Consider the following 20827-nt stretch of genomic DNA (forward strand, 5'->3'; position numbering starts at 1 on the left):
CCCCAGCCCCTCAAAGTGGTTCTGGGATGCCCCAACACAGGCACCACAAGGTGTGAACCCCCCAAGGTGACACCAGAACAGTGTTTTATTTATTGCTGTCATACGAGACTGCTACTCAGTCTACAGCTCAAAAGATGTTGAGGGAGGTGGTTTTGCAAAGATAGTTCCATATAAGTGTTTCATTAGCAGCACATACCTCCTCAGCATGTTGGCTAAAGGACAAATTAAACAGCAACAAGGAAGTCAAAACTTATTTGTCTTCTAAAAGACCAGTATCTATATCCTAAATAAGACAAGTCATCTTATCAAAGGGTAGCTTAAGATTAGAGATTTCAAAACTCCCTCCATGGGTTCCTATGACCTACGATGTTTATTTATGTATTTTATCTAGTGATTATGTGTATCCAAAACACATGGAACTGCCCAGAGAGTAGGGAGCAGAACCTGGGACTTTCTCTTGCTCGGAGATCACTAGGCAATAAATTGAAGGACTTCCACAAGCTCTCCATGAACTTTTCCTGAGACACCAGAATGCCCAGTGAGCACAGTTCCTTTTCCCAGAGTTTGTAATGAGCTGGAGGTTAAAAGTCCTGCTACAGGTGAAGAACTGACTGTCATTCTTCTCAAAGACAAGTGGTAATTATATTCCACACATTCTGGGGAAGTGCTCAGCCAAAGAGTTATTGTACAAAAACACTGCAGCAGCAATGCTTCCTCTGGCTGCATTTCAGAAGGGACAAAGCAGCAACTTCCCACTTGTTCAGAACTCTTCCCAGCTTTGTTTTCAAAATAAGATCTAATCCAAATGTTCCAAGAGTCCTAAAATTCCTGGATTAAATTTTATTTGGAGCCTCAAAGTTTTAGACCAAACAATGCAGTGCCTAGGTCCCTCAGGTCTAATCCTTTACATATGGGCCTGTGAAAAAAATAAAAATACTAAGCAATATGCTATGAAAAACAAATTAATCTTCTGTGAGCAAAAGTTTGACTGGGCTAAGTGTAACTCCCAATCTAGTCCAGAAAGGAAAATGAAACAAGTGATCTTATTTAGTGCTCAGAACTAGTTACATTTTACTGATTATTCACACGTCTGATTATGGACCAAGGTATGATCATAGAATCAATTCACACCTCTTCAGAAGACATCAGGGAAACATCCCCAAAAGATGTCAGCCAGCGAAACTGAAAACCATCTTTGCACATTTTTATACAGAGGAATCAGCTAGGAGGTCCTAGGCCTGGATAAGAAACACATTGTTCTTGGTATGTTTCTCACAAGGAACAAGAAGGCAGTACCAGCTCCAGAGGCAGGTATCTAGTTAACATGCCAACAGCTTTGATGGGTGATGGAGTTTATTAAAGTTACTTGATAGGAGGTGGTTTCCAATAAGTTAGGTTGAAACTGTAAATGAATTTTAAGAATGGTTTCTCCCAGGGTTGTGATTTTATACTCACTCAATGGAGTGTGCAGGAAAGATCTTTAGTGACCCTTCTCTGGGGTTTACCCATTTGAAAGAAAGTAGGAAAGAAAGATCATGCTTCCCTGCATTTGAAATTATGATTTCACAATTGTTATGATCTCCATGCCTTGATGATATAGCAGTATGATTAAATCAATACAAATTCACTGGAAGTATTTAGCCATTATGAAAACTTCATAAAACCTTCAACTATTTTCCCCCGAGTCTTTTGCTAATAGGTCTTAAGTGCTGTTGAACAAGAAAACAACGTTGAAAAGGAGGATGTAAGTGGGATTTACACTCAAATAGTCCATAATATCTTTAGCCTTAAACCACTTTCTGAAAACACTAAACATATATAAGAAGAGAAGCTGTGCCACTAAATCTAAATAAGTAAAAAACAACAGAAAGGTCAGATTACTGTTCAACAGAATGTTTTACGGCAGCCAAAAGGACAATCAGAGGAAACAGCAGCACAGCAGCCTTTCTAGAATTTTCGCTGTGCTGTGGCCAAAACGACATTCTTTTCTGACCTTCCACCAGAAACCCCAACCCGAACCTTACCTTGGCATTGAATCTGGCGACAAAATCAAAGTGTTTCTTCAGGTCAGTAGCCAAAATTGCCTCGATGACGAGGAAGCGAAAATGCTTGAACTCCACGTGGTCGAGGTTGACCAGGAAGTTGTACTCTGGCCTCGACATGAAGAGGTTCCAGGCAGCAGCGGCGTGGTGGTTCTCCAGGACGGAGCGGTCGTTGTACAGCACTGCCTGTGGAAAGCAAGGCGGGCAATGGAAAGCTGAGAAACATCTCAGCAAAATCACAGCAGTGCAAAAACGGGACTGACATAGGGGTGGATGCTCGAGGGAGGTTCAGGTTTGGTCGTTTTGTTCGTTGAGGTTTTATTTTAAAAGAATTTCTCGAGGTCTGAGGATGTGATTTGGGCAGGACTAACAGCAGACACCAGAATTGTTCTGATGGTGATGATTTACTGAAAGATTGATTTGAAAAAAATCTGGGTCTTTTATGCGCCAGGGTTTTTGCTTCCTGACCAAACTGTATCATATGACAACAGATTATTCTGTTTCAGGCCACAGATTAATGACTAATATAACATAGGGTTGTGTGCTTGCCTGTTTCTTAGAGCTAACCTCAGTTAACAGGGATTATTGTCTTTGGTAATTGCACCTGACAATTGTGTCCATGTTGGATCAATTCCAAACACAGACACAAGCGAAATTCCAGTTTGCAATCTGACAACACACATTCAGCCTGACAGATTTCTCAGTGCTAAAATCCAAAACAGGTGAAATCTTTACTGAAACAAATTGCATAACTCTCATAAAGAGTGGCAATTTCACTCAGAAGCTAAAGAAGGATGTAGAAAATGGACTTAAGGGGACAACAACCATCCAGGAAACCTCTCCATCTTAGCAGCATTCAGTCTTTTGACAATTTGGTTTATAGAAAGAAAAGTTTTCAGAAATATGCTTCCATGTAAGATAGATATAAGTTTTTTAAGTTTTTACAGAAATATATACACATACATTCCAGTGCTTTCACTTTAATTATATTTTTATGTCACCTAGAGATGAAAGAATTCAATTCTATCCTAAAATATAGAATCTGTTCTTTATCCCAGAGTACACGTTGCTGAAGAAATTCAACTTCACAGACCATCTTGCCTAACTGCACAGTAAGGATTTGAGATATTCTGCTACTCAGGCCCAACTCCTGAAGGCAGATTTTTAACACAGCAGTACTTTAACATTACTGGAAGTTGATATTGCTTGTCATGTAAAAGAAGAAAAAACCTAGATGCCAAATATAGGTTCATCAAATTTCAGGTGATATCAGGTTTTAAAAAAGCCCACAAAAACCCAACAAACCAAGCCCCCAAAAGATAATAGGAAGAATTTGATTTTCTTCTTATAAGAATTATTTAAAGCTAATCATCTAACTTCCTTTTTTTTTTTTTTTTTATTTTTTACAACCACAAAGCACTCATTTCTTAAAATTAGATTTAAGGATAGTACACGTCTTCTATCAATTTATTTACCTGGCCAGAGTATCAAACTTCTCTATCACAGAAAAGATTTTTGCAAGGATGAGAAGTATTACTATCAGTCTATAGACAGAAACTGATACAGAGCAAGTCTGGATGCCAGCTGGGGAGCAAATCTAGAATTTCTGCATCCCTACCCAATTGTCACCATTAAACTATCCTTTTCTCTTTCCTTGTCCATAGAAGTATTTTTCATTACAGTATGCTGAAGTCAGGCAGGTCAGCTATGCAAAGCAAGGAAAGATGATCTCATAATAAAAAGTGACTCAGAATTGCTGAATTCAACTCCCAGCATTGACAGCACCTTCTGTGTAACCCTAGGCAAGCCTCAATTCTACATTTATAAAACTGGGATTATTTTCCACACTCCCCTCCTCCTTAATAGATGCATAGTGAAAAAATACTTTCATAAAAGAGAGCAGCTGCTCATGTTCAATAGAAAGAACAGAAAATATGGTACGATCATGCACAGACTAACTTGCAAGGTGTGGTTAACTATACAAGTTTTTATTTTATTTTAATCTTTCTGTGCCTTGTTGGGTAGAATAATTCTTCCCTTACTTCACAGTTAGAGATTCTGTATCAGTCAGCAGAGCTTTAGCTTCTCCTGACAGAGTTTATCAGTACCTTCCTTAACAGCTCTGCTAACTGAAGGTGTGTAAGAAGACTCTTACTGGCAATCCCTAAGTGAAGCGATTATTTCTGTCACTTTGACAAGCTGTTTCAAAATATTTGGCAGACTTGTGCTTAATGGAAGCCACAGGTACCACTGGCAAGGAAAAGCTGTCATCAAGACCTTCCAAACTTAACAGCAACCCTGGTTGAGATCTATTTACCTGAGGAGCACTCGTTGCTACCAAAAAGGCATTGGTCCTTCCTGGGTGATCATAATCATGCATGGCTGCAGCTACATAAAGAGCCATCAGTTCAAGGGCAGGGATGTTGCCAGCCAGGCATCCATAGCTGTCATCTGTAGGTGTGTATGTCTTCGAAAACACATAACCCATGTGGCCGTGAGTGATTCCACTGTCAGAATCTGAGCAGAAATAAATAAATTAAAACAATAAAAACATCCCCACCGCTTTTTTTCAGTGACTTACTGAAACAGATAGAAGCAACGAAGCAGGGAGGGAAGGAGCAAAATTACAATACATAGCAGCAGAGTGAGAGCACCCTGGCCTCCAGGTTTTCTGACACAGTGTGCATGATCCAGTGCAATAAGGCAAACAACCAGAAAGGAACCATTTCTGATCCCACCTGGGGATCTTCCAGCCATCCAGCAGAACCTGTTCTCAAACTCCGTAACCTACAATCATTAGGACATGGATTCACAGCCATGCTGCAGCTTGATCTTCCCACTTCTTCCTCTAATTTTTTCACCTAGGCTAGTCAATACAAAGTCATCATATAGACTAGTCCAATACAAAGTTCTAGACTTTGAATCTCTGTTGATAATCCTCTTATCAGCCTGTTTTTCAAGCAGCTTGAATACACCTATCAGAGACAGATACTGAGCGAGATAATTTACTAATTTAATCTGCTTGAATAGATCTTGCATGCAGTCTAACAATGTCTTTCAAATAACAAACACCAAAAAGCCACAGGACTCAACCCCTGTTATTCCACCTATTTTAGCTCACCTACAAAGATATCAACAATCCTTGCAAATAAATTTTTCCTGGAATAAAAAGGTTTCCCACCCCACCGAAACATCATGAAGAGTTTCACAGATGATACATGTGTGCCATACAAACACCAAAACCAACCAAAAAAAGAAACTAACAAACAACAACAACAAAAGAGCAGAAATGGGAGTAGTTTCTGCAGAAAAAACTCTTGCTGTTATAGTAACTCTCTGAGAACTCCCATAAAACACAGACAATTCCAGCAGTTGCTACAGCTGACCTGGAGAAGTTAACATAGAGATGCAAAAAGAACAGTTTCCCATAATAAGCAATCATAAAGCAGCAGAAGATTGGTCTTGCAGGTTGGTTGCCAAATGGTAACAAGTCTCTTTGGAGGCAGTGGGGAAAGGCAAAAAACACTTCATGACAGCCAAGCAGCAGCAAGTGCACGGCACTACCTGCATGTCCCAGCAACTTTGTAATAGCAAAACAATGCAGGGGTTAAGGATTTAAAATCCTTCTGAAGCAGCATTGAAAAGCACTATTAATACAGTTTGCCTAGAAAACCCCCCCAAATGTTAACAAAGATCTGCTGTTATACGTGACCACAAAGGCTTGCATTCCCACACCATTAAATGTAAATTATTAGGTTTTGGAGGACCAATTCCATTCTCTCCAAAGTTACACAAACATACTCGAACACCTTCAGCATCCATCGTGCTACTGAACTTTAAAGTCTATACAATAACAAGTACTGCAAGCAATCCTCAATTCTTGGCTTTCTCACAGCAAATTTTGTGTCAGAAACTTCAGGAATACAACACAGACACTTGCACAAATAAATATACCTGAGTCGCTTGCTGACCCGTGGTCATTAATCACAGTTGGGAGCCCCGGGATGGGCTGAGTTGTCAGGTACCACACGGCATGTAGAACATCAGTTGCATGGATTCGGTTGTGATCTGTGATGCAAAGAAAAGGACCCCTCCGTTAAACAGGAAGGATATTTCCGACAGAGGGATATCAGCACCATCTAGTGGGTATCTCGTGCCAGTCAAGAGAGCAGAGGCAAAACAGACTTTTATCAAGAGCATGAGAGTTGTTTTGGGTTTTACCTCTTTGCAGACATGAAAAACGGGAAGGTAAATTAACTTTGTATTAGCCAAAATATTCCTCTCTACTAAGAACAAAACACATCTAAGGAAAACAATTAAATAAAGGGCTAGATTCGCAAAAATTCCAGACACCAGTTAAATATTTTAAATGAAAAGAAATGGCTCCAGGAGTTCAGACAGACAGTGAGATTTCTACCTATAATATCTTCAGGTTATAATCTGCTGCTTCAAGTCCCTGATCTGGTTCAAACACAAGGAAAGATTTGAAATTGGACTCTCGAAAGTCCAAAGCACCTGTCTGGGAGGCATTTCAGGGAGCTTTCCTCCTTCCCACTGTAGTTGTTCCAGTTGGTATTTAATATTTTGACAGAGAGACTATATGACTTCTTAGACTGATGTTTCATATATTTTTCTGTGATCATAGAGAAAACAGCATGTCCTGTGTTCCTCAACACTGGAGTTATCTGCCAGCTAAAAAAGGAAGTAATAACTCCCTCTATTCCCTTGGAAAACAACTGCATTTTCCAGTTGAAGCAGTTTGGTAAATTGGATTTGAATTAGTAAATAATTTGAGGATCACTGAAAGCAGGTTTCTTGGTGAATGAATGGTTCCCACCGAAAAAAGTATCAATATGTAGTTGCAGAAGAACAGGATGCAATCATGTACTTGGTATACTTTGTTTTAGAAAGTTCATCTCCTTTGGTAGCTACTGTGTAAAAGTCCAAGTTGCTTTTGAGGGATAAGTTTTCCAAGAAACTCCAGTTGGGACACGGGGCTACACTTGCAACATCAGTAAACAGTTCTTTACCTGATGGCTTTATGTGTTTTCTGGCTTGGAGAGAATTTGCCATGAATTGTTATGAAACGACATGAAACACGAAATACATGAAAAAAACCCCCAAACCCTGAGAGGCTGCAGTTCAGCACCAGCCTCTTACTAGAGAACCATCCATTTGGTTGTGATGCAGCAGAAGAAAAAAAGTAGGTGCTATAATGAGAGAAGAAAGGCTTCAATACCAAAGTGTGTGGAAAATCCTCAAAACTTTAAGGAAGCATCATTACGTGCTGGGAATTTTTACTTACAAGGTATCTCTCGGTATCCACATTCCAAGGCATGAAAGTAATTCATAAATTCCCTCACTGGTATTTTAAAGGTTTCAAACAGTCCCATGTCTTCAAAAAGCCTGTATGATACCTAAAAAAAAAAACAACACAAAAGACCCCATGTTGCCAAATAGATCAGAAAACCTCTAAAAATTAGATATAAATCTCCTTAGGTCAAATAACCCTATGAAAACCTGATTTCCTAGGAGTATTTTCTGAAGTTCACCTGATCCAGCTATAGCTGCAGCTATTTGCATTTCCATAGCAATGTGGCTACACAGCCAGACAGAAAAGCTATTAGTACCAAACAGTCCTCCTCATTCCTTCATTACACGCTTCCAGATGTTCTTCTCTTCCTTTCAGACTATGCCCTCCCTGAAATTTTGCAGGCACCTCAGAAACCTACACACACGATGTTCAGAGGTCTTCAGTGGCCTGGGAAAAATTTCCCCACAAACTTCTCCAAGGAGCATCCTTGACTTAATTCCCAGAAAAGTGAGAAACGAGTGAAGGACTGACAAAAGGGGCAACTATTTGGATTCTATGCATTATCTCCTTTCCTTTGCTCTCATTTTGGAAATGAAATGGAAAAAATGACTTAAACAGGATTCCAGAGGCAGCAAGTGGCTTAGGAAGCAGAGCTTCCTCAAGTCTTCCTGCATGGAAAGATGACTGCAAACATCCAGGAGAGGATATATGGGAAGGGAGAACGGGATGGATCAGTGAGGAGGTGTTCAGGAAAGATGAATGCTCGGAAATGCAGACAGCAGCTGCTGCAAAACGGGCACCTCTGAAGACAAGTTTGAACCTGACATACAAAACAATGGGGCACAGTAAAATCACTGCCTGACCTTTTCACTTCTTTCAGAAATTGGACCCTAAAGCCTTTCAGCTTCTTTATTTATTTACTGCTGTGAGCTGTTCCGTCCTTTTGGTGCCATCTGTCTGGTAATGAACCGCCCAGAGCCAAGCAGTCTGAAGCACATTTGGATTGATGAGTGCTATATGATAAGAAATGGTTCCAAATTACCTTTTGTGTTTTACACCTGAATGTAAATCAAACATCTACCCACAAATGTTTCTTTCTGTATATTGTGTATATAAATTGGGACCTGTGAGTTGCACCTAAATTTTAATGAACATAAATTTCAGATGCTCCTCCGCTGTGGATTTTTACAGTAAGAACAGGAAAAAAGGATATGAATTTGCAGCATTAATGATCTTCCCTGTCCCTTTCCTCACAGTCATTCCCTAGCAGGAAAAACCTACATGTGAACTAACTCTGGCAAAGCATTACAACAGGCAGTGATGATGCAGAGACAGGTTGAGTGTGATGTCTGACCCCATCTACGATGACCCTCTAATGACCAATATGTGGCAGTTGAGGTTCTGCTGGTGGCCTCAGCTCTTATTTCTGTTCCTACCATAATTTACCGTGCTCTGGAAGACATGAGCTTAGAATAAAAGGTAGGGCCTACAGAAGGCAAAACTTTACTCTCTGAAAAACCCATGGGACCCTCCTGTACTGAGGCAGAGTGAAGAAAGTGACCTTATGTATAATTTGGTTTATAATCTGCATAGAACACTATTTATCTATCTGGAATCATGGCTTAAGTTTTTCACCTACAGAGAGCTGAGAAATCTTACATTCTAGTTTTGTATCTGTGAAATGTAAGCTTCTTATTTCCATCCAAAATGTTTTTGTATAAAAAGAGGAAGCATAAGGAAATATTATTCTGCATGACCAAACCTTACTGTTCTGTACTAGCAGTACTGGACAGGCATCTCAAATAAAGCATGTCATAAAAGCATGTTTTTCCTTCCCTTGGATTTTGAGAGGTGGGTAATTCCAGAATTGAAAAGAAGCAAAGTTGACTGTGATGGCTATGAATGACAGCTCTTCCACAGCCAAGAAACTCATCTCTACATCTTGGCTGTTTTTCTGTCTTTCTCTCTTAGAAAATGGAGAGAAGTCAGAGGTAAGGGCAAGTCAAAAGGAGGAAAAAAGGGCATTGATGTCTTCCACAAAGTCAACTACCTAACTTGCCTCATTAAAAAGAAAAAAAAAAAAAGAAAAACTGTGCACCTTTGTTTATTCGTTGTTCTGGATTAAACATTTTAAAATGCTTCTGTCTCTTTAAATCTGTTCTTCCCAACCTGCATCCTCTTTCATGAGCTCCCTGGGAGTTAGAATCCCATGGGCTGAGCACGGTGCCCTTGCAGCCAAGGTGTGGTCCCTGCTCCAGGGACAAGCCCAGGGAAGCTCCAATGGCTGCCAGGTGCTTGGCAGTGGGTGCTCCACAGTGCCCCTTCCCTCCAGCCTCCATTTGCTGCTTGTCTCTGCCACGATTGCTAATGCTTGACTGAATCATTTATAACTCAGATATTTCTGGCAGTGCTGCCTGAAGAAGGACAAGCACTTCTGCATGATTTGTAATGGAAGCTGGTTTGGAAACGGGGCTGGTTATTCACATGTAGCCCATCTCCTGGCTGTTGCAGGCACACAGGAATGGCTCTCCTGCAAAGATTAGATTAGCAATTCCCTTCTCATTGTCTGCAGGCAAACCTCTTGCACTCCTTTCTTGTCTCCTGTATTTGCTTTCTTCAGATGTGTGCTTCTTTGAAGTGGTTGGCACCCATCTCCAGCTCTGACAAACACAGCTCCTCCCAAGAGCTGCTGTGGTGATCCCAGGAATATCCCATCCCCCAAGGATTGATCTCCCTTGCTCCTTCTGCAGTTTCTCTCTGCAGAAGCCATGTCTGACAGTGAGGTGAGCACACTGGTACCACCCAGGGACCAGCTCCCAGGCCCTGCAGTGATGCCACCCTGCCCCTAACACTGCTCCTGTACTGCCAGCATAGAAGCACCTCCACTTCTCATCTCTATGGGCCCAGCAGTAAAAGCTAAACATTGACTTTAGCCTATTCTTCTTTCATGGTATTTGCTTTCCAAGACAAATAAGTTTACTTTCCACAGGTTTTAGTTTTATAGGAGCTGTGATGAGGGTGTTAAGTGTGACTGAAGTGAGACTGAATGTACACTCCTCTCCAAACCCTATCACGCACATTTAGAGTGCTTGCCACTGTACTTTGCACAGATGCTTTTGTGGTCACTGACTAGTTTAGGGTATTTTTATATGTCTAAATCAATTTAACATTCCAAAAAGAAGAAACAGACATCTCAAGCAGCTTTAAAGATGCTAAGCCAGCATTTGCTTTCTAAACCGAATGCATCCCTAGAGGCACGTGTCAACTCTGCTTTGTTCCGTCCCATAAATTTAACCTAGCAAGACAAACATAGTTAATTCAGCTTGTTAATTTACTTTTTTTTTTTTAATGGATGAGTCCATTTAATAGCAAAATACAGAGAATAAATCATTAGACCTTTTGTTTTCCCTTGTTTAAAATATCTCAGGATTTAAAAAATACAAAAGGAAAAAAAAGTACTTTTGGCTAAAGAAAAAGATTTATTTACTTTTGTTCCCTTATTTCTGAGAGTAATTTCATAAGAAATATCTGAGTAGGTGGGGGAAAGAACTAAAGGATCTATGTTTTATGAACAAGGTGGAACTTGCTACATTCTCCTGTTAGGGAGTGGGAGTTATTATAAACAGTTGTTACAGAAAATGTTGAATTTTGCTCACAAATATTATTTATTACAGCTTCTCTTTTATTTTACAGTCCTCATTTTGTAGCACTGTGAAGTGTATAACACCCTCAGAACCTGTGCAAAAAGAAGATTTTGGGAAAGAGAGTGTGGAGCTTTAGAGCAAATTGAGGGAGGCACAGGGTAATTGTCCCCAGAGGCACAGAACTCCATGTAACTTGATAAAGTGCTTAAAATCTTTAGAGATACCCATGCAAAACCAGAACAAATTTTGGATCACCCAAACTGTTGGTTAGTCATGCCTTTAAAAGAAAGTTCTGGCCTTGTGTTTAAATTATCATTCTATTATTATTCTATGCTATCAGAAAAAAACCCTGACCAATATGATCCAGAAGAGTATTTTAATCACACACTCACTGTCTAGTGCAAAAGTGCCTCAATAACCATCACTGAATTTATATCAATACCCACATCCAGCCACACTTTGCCTATTTCTCTAAAATTAACCTAGAGACTTGGCAGGCTGGTCAAGCACAGATGTTGTTTGCCAAGCTACAGAACACTAAAAGGCAGACAACAGAATATATTTGAATTCATGCCATGGTTTTCCTTGTTGACCACTGGATAACTGAATAGAGCTGAATAATAGGTAACCACCAAGGGACTGTGATTTGATACAGCACTCTCTGGTGCTTGTTACACTGAGATCTGCCTGACACACTAACCTCTGTGTTTGTGGGGGGTGTTAATTGTCCCTTATTGTACTAATTAACTTTATCTCTTCTCTCCAGCACTCATCACTACATAATGCCTTGTAAAGTGGTACTAGTTCACTCAGATTCTCTTGGGCTTGTTTTCCTTCCATCCCTAAATAATAATAAAAATTATTTGCCTTTCCTGTTTAATAATCTTCAATACTTCCATAAGAAAAAATGGCCAATTTGTCAGTGTGCCAGGAAAAGGGGCATAACAGAGTAGAAAGTTCAGCCAGGAAAGTGATTATGGAAGTGACACTAATCCTGCTGGGTAGAGACAGGCTGTGTCAGTAACTGGATTCAACTCCCAGAAAGGAATAAAACCCTGATAGTTCTGATAACTGAAAGAAAGACTAGCAAGTTCTCCCATTCTGAGTCATAGCACATTAGTCTTCCCTATGTAATAATGATATGAATTTTCTATCAAAGTTCTAACTCTATAAAAATGAAGGAATATAGCAAGGACTATTTTTCCTCCCATTTCCTCCAACTCTGCTCTCTTGCACAGCCTGACTGAAATCTGTATAAAAGAGGAACAAAGCTCTGTATATCCTGCACCAGTTTGCATATATTTACTGTTCAGTCCTCCCATGCTGTACCCTATGAGAAATCCTTTCACATAGAACTCAGTAAGGGGTGGCAGCACCTTCTGCAAATAGAAGAGAATATTCAGAAATGTTTATGTAAACTCACTGGCAGAGGGCAGCAGGCAAAACAGGTGTGTGGTTTACCCTTTCACATTTTTAAATTAAAAAACACAGACATTTAAAAGTAAGGAATGTAGTGAGATGGAGTTCATATTGTCAGCTTTGAATTAGGTGACAGGGATCATGATTGGATGACCAACTTGTTAGGACAATGGGTCTTAACACTTTTGTGTCTAAATCTGTCAATATTCTAAGCCAGACACTGCAGACAAGATACACTTCTCACCTGACTGAGAATCCGACCACATTTCTTTCCAATTTTTTCCACCAAATCAAAGATTGGGAAGTTCCAACTATTTAGCTGCTCCATCAGGGGATCCAGGTTGTCCATAACCAGAGGCTCAGGAGCAAGTACAGGCTTGTCCTGTGCCAGAAATCAGAATAAAGGGGAGTGTTAGTTCAGTGAAGCATCTCATGCAAAACATTATGCTCTTATCCCATTAGCGTCATCTGTAAGTCGATGGTACTTTACTCAGCTCAGCGGAGATGTCCTCATTTCTACCAGCCCTGCAGCAAGTCACTCTCCTTTATTATGTGTTTCACTTGAATGAATAGGAAATTCTGTATATGAACCATCAGTGTCTGAACTTATCCATGAGACACATTCATTCATTCACTCATGGGAATCATTCATTCATTTCCAAGGGAATCTGTCTTCATTGTAAAATTTGCTGCAGTGCAGAGGGAAAAGCTCTCGGTTTCTACTTCTCCATCAGGACTCATTCATTACAATCCCACAAGGCTAATGGAGCTCAGTCCAAGTGAAGACCTTTGTTTCTTAAACTGAAACCTACCTGGTTTCCAAGGTCTGCAAAAAAAAAAGATGGATTGTGCCCCACCTTTCAAATTTCTCCCTGTATACTTCCTAGAATCACATTTTACTAAGAAACTGCAGATGAGTAAATGCCAAAACATTTCAAGCAAAATGCCTTCTCTCAGCATGTCCAACTCCAACAGATTACAGTAAATTTTTCAAGAGCTCATGCCAACTTCAATTTATTAATCCAGTTGTACAACGAACTGTGGAAAATGTAACTAAACAAAGCTTTTCCTCTGCATCTCAAACAAGCTTACAGCTGAACATAGCAGCTGTATCAGCACTTGTTCACCATACTGCAATGTTCTTATGTGTAAGGCATGTACCAATAATAATATCTTGCAGCACCTTCAGAACAGTGTTCATTTATTTTAAAATAAGGACCACAGTATCTATTATTAGTGAAGACTGCAAGCCCATTGAGAAGCTGAAGTGGCTGAACGGGAACACTATTTATCATGTTGCTAGTCAGAGAAGATCATTTCTCTTCCTTCCAACCCATTCCCTTTAAAGGAAACTAACACAGAGGCCAAACATTTCAGAAATGCCTAATGCTAGATCCACAAACTTTTATCCATCAAAATAGATGGTTAGTGTTTCATCAGCGGCCAGTGCTTAGCGGCCCTCAGACATTTCAATGGTTTCTTTCCATTCTTAAAAGTCAATCCTCCTGCTGTAATTGTTGCTTAAAACCATGATCACAATCTTTAGACAGCCTTAGGGTTTGGTTTTTTTTTTTGGTGGGGGGGGTGGGTGGGTTTTTGACAGATTTCAGTTTCGGTTTGGCCTTTTTCCCACTCTGCATCAGCGTACACTCAGTCTCTTGTGCGAGTGGGACTCAGACAAGCTACCTCAGGTGGTGTCAAGGGATGCAGGATGATGGTCTCAGGTGTGTAGGACCTACAGACAGATCCCTTCCGTGTCTGCTCCTTGGAGCAATCTGTCTCGTCATCGTTCTGCACGATGTCGCTGCTGTCGCTGTTGTTGGTCTCGTAGTCAGAAGTGGCTTGGGCAGGATCATCTGCAACACAAACCACAGAGCTCGGTGTGCGAGCGGCAAGAACTCCACGAAAGGCACCCCATGACCTTCCAAATAACAGCAACAGGATCTCTGACTCATAATACATATGTGCTGCTTGGCTGGGGCTGAAGCTGCACAATCTGTCCAAAGGCATATACCCTGCAGAGTGTAAAAAACGGGACCAGGGATTGAAGAGTAAAAATATTTTGAGGGCCATTAATTATGTTGATTAAGTTAAATGAGGGAAACCATATTTCTTTTATATTTTAACTCCATTTTTCATTACCATTTTGTACATGTTATACATACAAAAAGGCAAGAAGCCTCAAAGCCTCACCTACATATATTCTCCCTCTATGACAGACAAGCATGTCTGTTCTTTCATTACTGGATTTGAAGGAACAAGGTGTTTTTGACAGACAAAGAATTACCTGTTCTGTTCAGGGTGTGTGTGGTAGCATCATTTCTATTTAGTGTCCCATCACCAGCTTCTATTTGGTTATAGGGTCTGCCACAGCTGAAATACATCAAGAAATATGCACAGTATAGAGAACCACGTACATCAGACAGTATTATGTAAAATTATTTCCTGCTGACAGTGTAAGATTATGTCATACAATATAAGCCATGGTCCAGGGTGCATTCTCCAGACAAAACTACAAGAGAGAGCTGAAATTTTATTGGAACTCAGGAAAATAAAAGGAGAAAAATGAAAAAAGACCTTGAATTAACTGGCCACCACCATTAAATCTGTGTTGCCAAGAGTAAGCCCGTAATATGTGATTTTCATTTTAAATGAATTTTTTACTCTCTGAATTAATCAGTAAAAAAAGAAAATAAAATTATCCCCTGGTTCTGTACTCCAGCTGCCCTATAAAAGTGACAACATACCAAGTACATAAGAACCAAGGAGGCATTTTGGACAGAACTGTGAATTCAATACCAGCTGGAACATTTCAAATTATAATGTCCCAATATGACTGAGTCTAGGACCTGAAGAAACAGTGGTGTATCACGAAAAAATGAGAGACCATAACAAATCTGAAATCTCATTTAGCAGTATTATATCAAATCTGTCCCCAAAAGACTGGCACTTTAACATTTCTTTCTCTGGTTTGAGTCAGTATTTTGAGGCATATCTCACATATAACCACCTTTGAAAAGCAACTATTACAAAATTATTTTCATTGGTCAAACTTTGTACTAGAAACTTTGTACCATTTTAAGTTCAACATGTAAAAATGGCTGAAATCCTATGCCAGAGGGCTTTTGACTGGGTCATCTCTAACACATCCTGGAACTTGATACGCCCTGCAAACACAATGAATCCCTGAAAGACTTTTAAATAAAAATGCAAATCTGTCTTCAATGATACCTGTACTGCATAGCCAAGCAAATAAATCATGTATCACTCAGGTTGCTAAACAAGATGAAAAGAAGTATTAATTTCTCTGTCCCGCGTTCCTTGTGATTTCCATAAGATCAAAGATAGAGAGCCTTTGATTGGGTGTAATGCCACAAGGCTTTTGCATCACTATGAGTGCACCTCTTTATTTCCTGAACATATGCAAACTCACACTGATTTAATAAGTATGGTCCACAAAGCACTGTACTGAAATAAAAAAAAAAATGACTGAGTTACCCAGCAGCACACTTGAAATCTACTCTGTGTTGGAACTAAACGTGCTCACGCAACTTTAACTCAATCCCTTCATGTACAGGCATTATAATACCCTCCTTGACTTCAGGATTGTTTAATATTTTTTGCACAGGATTCCTGCCTCATCCACTAAGCAGAATTAATACATGATTACTTACGAGTTATTTTACTGGCAATGCCTGGTGTATGTCCTTTTTTACTGTGGTCTTCAAACTGCGCTGTCCTACCACATTTCACCTTGTTAGTGAAAAAGAAATACAGCAAAACTGCCATCTTGATGCCACTGCCTGGGTGGATCTGACTTAAAACACTGAACCCATCAAGAGTTGACTTCCTCTTTTGTTGTAGGGGGTGGGATTGGTTTGCTGGTGGCAGAAGTTTGCTGACTTGGCATTGCTCCCCAGCAAGGCAGGGGTTTTGGCAGTAAACACAGCACATTGTACACCATGAAGACTAGCAACCTGCTATGCAAAAGCTCAGACATTAAAAATTTACTTAAAGTGTGTTAGTTTAACTCTCACAACTTGTTAACCCTTTAATTTCTTTGGTATTTGAGATTTTTTGTTTTGATTTTGCTTTTTAATTGTGTCTACATTACTAATGGCTGCATTATTTGTATGCTGTTAATTCAGCTTGTTATCTGTGGATTTGACACCTCTATATACTAATGGCTAGAAATGTGACAGTGCTTGTAATTTTTCAACAGGGACTTAAAGACTATTAGCACCAGTAGGTGCCAATTCTATTAGCAAATGACATCATAATATTTTAAATAATATGGGGTTTTTCAAATAATCAACAACAAAGTCTGTGTCAGCAATGTAACTATTTGCAATGCTTACAGTCTAAGCTTTTGAAAACAAGCAAACTGAAAACCCAGATATGCTATATAACCTACATAGATCCAATAAGACAGCATCCACATTAAAGTTAACGAGCATTTTACCAGTGATTACAATGAAATCAAAGTTTGGACATATGAAGAAAATGTATTTCATCACTATCTACAACAACCTTACATATATTTTTTGGACATTTTTATTGCAACTGTTAACCGTTCTCTTTAATAGAAGGCTTCCAGACATAATTATTACTTGTGAAAGTAATAATATTTTGTTGAAGTAGTAATAAGGACACAGCTTAATAAGACAGTAGTACCTCTTTGTTATATTCTGTTGTGTAATACAGTTTTCATTTCAAATGAATCAGTCCAAGTCCCAGTTTTGATATAACTTTAGAAAACTTTTAAAAGCACTTAAGTTTCTATTTAGTTACCTAACCCCATCTTAAAAGCCTGTTGGGATTCCAGTCTGAACTGCAGTGAGGATGACTCCCTTGAGCAAACTTGCAGTCTCAGTTTTGACTTTCTCACACCCCCTTCCTTGCCCTGCACGCAGTGTCCTGAGACACATCCACAGCCACGTGACTGGAGTCAGAAAGGAAAAACCATTTCCAAAGATAGTCAAACTTGACAGCATTTAACCCAGCCTCAGATGATGTGCTGTCCACCAGCTGGCCACTAATCACAAATCACTCACTGCTACGACCAGAAGTAACATCTAGTGAGTAAGATAACCCTGAAACTGCACTGGAACACGTTCAGGAATACCAGTGTTTCCCACTGTTCTGGACAAATATTGCAAACTCCACTAATACAATTTAGCAACTGAATCCTTTCTGAGAAGATAAGCAGAACAACTTTCTTTCCAAAATGCTGATTTTGCAAAGCAGGATCAGCCTGTGTTATCTAATAAAGGGTTACTTTAAAGTGCGAAATTAAACTGTGTAACTCTAACTCTTAGTACTTGAAAGGATTTATCTGCAGTTGATTTCTGAAAAAAAATCCTGACTTTACATAATCTGACTCTGCCTAGGGAACACAGGATCAACTCCTCCTCAGAGAATGCTCAAAATTGTGTAGCCTTCAGGAATTGTTGGCACATCTTTACCAGAATCCTACAGGCCAGGATCTTCTAAACCCTTGCAGTCAGATTTTTCTATCAAACATCAGGTGCCTGCTGTGGAAGACTTGGCCTGTGACCTGAAGGTGACTATTCATATTAGGGGGCATGGCATAAAAAACACAGGTTGTTAACATGAAATCCAACTTTGGGATCTGCAAATCACTGGCAAAGAATTTATTTATGAATCACACTGTCCATCTGACATCAGTAAAAGCAATAAATGTAGTTAAGACTCTTCCACTTTAAAAGCATTTTGTAGCATCAGTCTACACAGTAAGCCAAATACTACAAACTTGAAATGTCAATACAAAATACTGCAGTAAATCACAAAATCTTGTATGTGGGCCAAAAGAGCATGTTCTTGAGAACAATGTGAAAGTAATCCTACTCATGTCAAATTACAATCTTACCTGCTGCAGATGACAGAGGGGCTGATAACAGGATCTGACAGTGGAGGTGCACTCTGAGAAGAAGTTAAGACTTTGTGTGGCTTTAAGCCCTGCTTGGTGTCAGTATCTGTAGAGTCTGGAAATGACACAGAAGATGTTTTTCCAGTAGGACTTGTGGCAGGGGTCCCCTGAATTGGTGAATGGCACGGGGAGGTGAGAGGTGAAATATTTGGTGGGATACCTGGCAAGAGAAAAGCAGAGTCTTGTCAATTAACAGAAGTGGCAAATGGTTGCATTAGTTCACTGTGCAGAAACACTCCTCTTGAGATGCACAAGTACCAGCACAGCTTTCAAACAGAAAAATAAGAGAATACCCTGCTCCACTCTGAGCTAAGCCCAGGGTTGTCAGAGGGAGATGAAATTCCATTAGTATCAGCCACTTCTACCTGCTGAAGTTCTGGCTCAAAATACAAAGCATATTTTCCCTAGAGCAGGATGCACTAACTGGCAGGCATGAAATGAAAAGCATGTGTTAGTGGCGTGACTGTTGGTATCAACATGTTCTACTGACAGAGACACCAAACTCCAAAGTTCCCAGACCCATCTGCAGATGCCAGATCCATCTTTGTTTTGCTGTCTCCATTTGTAAAGCCAGGACAAGAACAGCTTACATACATTCCCAGAAAATTTGCATTTTTACATCTTTGAAGACAAGGAATAAACCAAAAAACCAATTTTTAGTGGTCATCCATCATATAAAATACTGCACTTCTGGTGCCATTTCTGCATTCCTCACAGATTTTGGCCTTGACCTTGTACAGCTTGAGTTTAGTTTTCAATATCTGTTGCTCACTAAGGGAACTTGCAACCATTACCTGTACCAGGTGGTATTGTTACTCCTGAGCTAGAGTATCAGGAACTGCCAATATCCACGTGTGAGCACTACTGAGATGTAGTTCTCTCTGACCTTTATTCTGTCTAAGCACCACTGCAAAGATGAAATGCATCAGCTGGTCCAGAGCTTGAAACAAAGTGCCACCTTCTTTTTGAATCCACTTTACATTTGTCTAGTCTCAGACAAAATTCCAATCAAAGCATAGAGGGGCAAACTTAATCTATCTTGAAAGGAAATGCACATAAATTGAGTTACCTCCTGTTCTAAAGTTTGTAGGAACTCAGCCCCAGTTAATTTACCACATTTATCTTCAAAGCCAAATGATAGAAAGACCTTAGGAACTTGAACTGGTTTTATGTTTGAATTGTGCCCACTATCTAAATGTATTCCAGACACAAAATTTATCTTAGAATAAGGCAACATGTTGCCTTATTCTGAGTTTACAAAATACTAACCTTGTAGGATATATGTATATAGTTCCAGTGTTTTTCTGATAGCAACTTTCTGTGATATGAGGCTAAAATATGATTTATTTTTGACAATCCAAGAGTTAAAAAAAAATTCTGACAGTTATGGAGCTGTAATTTGGTGATATCTAACATCTCCTCAGTTTTGATTAGGGTATTTCTTCAGCAAACATGTGGCATGTATTACTCTCTTAATTCAGTGACTGAAAGTAGGATATTACGCTTGTCTTGAGATCAGAAAACTACAGCCTTCAGAGCAATTAAAATGTTATCAGATGGCCATGACACAGGGAAATTGCTTTCCAATACAGAAAACCTCTGTTTCACATTTACGAATTCATTGAGATATCGGCTTTCCATCCAAAAAAAATATGTCTTTAAAAACATTTGGCAGTCTGTTAGATGTGCAGAAGATTGAGTTGGATTATTATCTATTTTTGAGCTACATGTTATCAGGTAATATTCATAACCCTTAGAGGATATGATTTGGAAGATACAATACATATGGTCATCTTTCAATGGTTAAAACAAGTCCTGGGAATTTAAACAGCAGTTCTCACAATAATGTTTCTAATCACAGCTGCTTTTCTACTGCCAGTCTGGGCTCCTGTCTCCTGACATATTTTTTGTTGTGTGTGTTTTGGTTTTTTTGTTTGTTTGTTTGTTTAAAGAGTAATTTTCCAGGGTAGGTGACCACAAATAAATAAATAAATTTACAAGAAAAATGCAAACCTATTTTCAATAATCAAACATTTAACCATTACTGGCAAATGTGAGAGTAAATGTGTCTTGCTACAGCAAGGAATTTTGAACAGTCAAGATAAGAGAAGAATAAAAATACAAAGAGAATTTTTTAAGTACATCCATCTGCTTAGGTACTCCTGAACTTCTTCATATGTGCAGTGTTGAAGATATAAAACAGTGACTTCAATGTGATGTGAAATGACATATGAAAACACTTGATTTTTTTTGCGAAAATAGATACAACTAGCAGCTGTTTTCATGCACAATTAAAGACACATTTTATAAATTAACAGATTTACAGATTTAGCTAGATCAACCTCTACTAATAATTAGTGTATCTTGCCAATGGAGCTAATATATAAAAGTCTAAATAGTATTAACTATGGCAAATGGAAATAATTATTGAGTTGGAACATGAAAACAAATCATAACT

The 20827-nt window shown here is 39.3% G+C and overlaps 1 protein-coding gene across 1 annotated transcript in view; it reads right to left on the reverse strand.

The window, feature by feature from the left end:
* Positions 1-20827, reverse strand: part of PDE3A (phosphodiesterase 3A) — a 231463-nt gene that overhangs the window by 8070 nt on the left and 202566 nt on the right. Inside the window, exons 6-13 of the mRNA XM_051784667.1 lie at positions 18310-18529; positions 14707-14792; positions 14106-14275; positions 12664-12801; positions 7348-7459; positions 5997-6110; positions 4360-4559; positions 2025-2228 (exon numbers count right to left, since the gene is read on the reverse strand). Of these exons, the coding sequence (XP_051640627.1) occupies positions 2025-2228; positions 4360-4559; positions 5997-6110; positions 7348-7459; positions 12664-12801; positions 14106-14275; positions 14707-14792; positions 18310-18529 (1244 nt within the window). The remainder of the gene's footprint in view (positions 1-2024; positions 2229-4359; positions 4560-5996; positions 6111-7347; positions 7460-12663; positions 12802-14105; positions 14276-14706; positions 14793-18309; positions 18530-20827) is intronic.

The sequence above is a fragment of the Manacus candei genome, unplaced genomic scaffold, assembly GCF_025592945.1.
Source record: "Manacus candei isolate 608988 ecotype Guabito, Panama unplaced genomic scaffold, ASM2559294v1 h1tg000018l, whole genome shotgun sequence".
In the NCBI taxonomy this organism is placed as follows: domain Eukaryota; kingdom Metazoa; phylum Chordata; class Aves; order Passeriformes; family Pipridae; genus Manacus; species Manacus candei.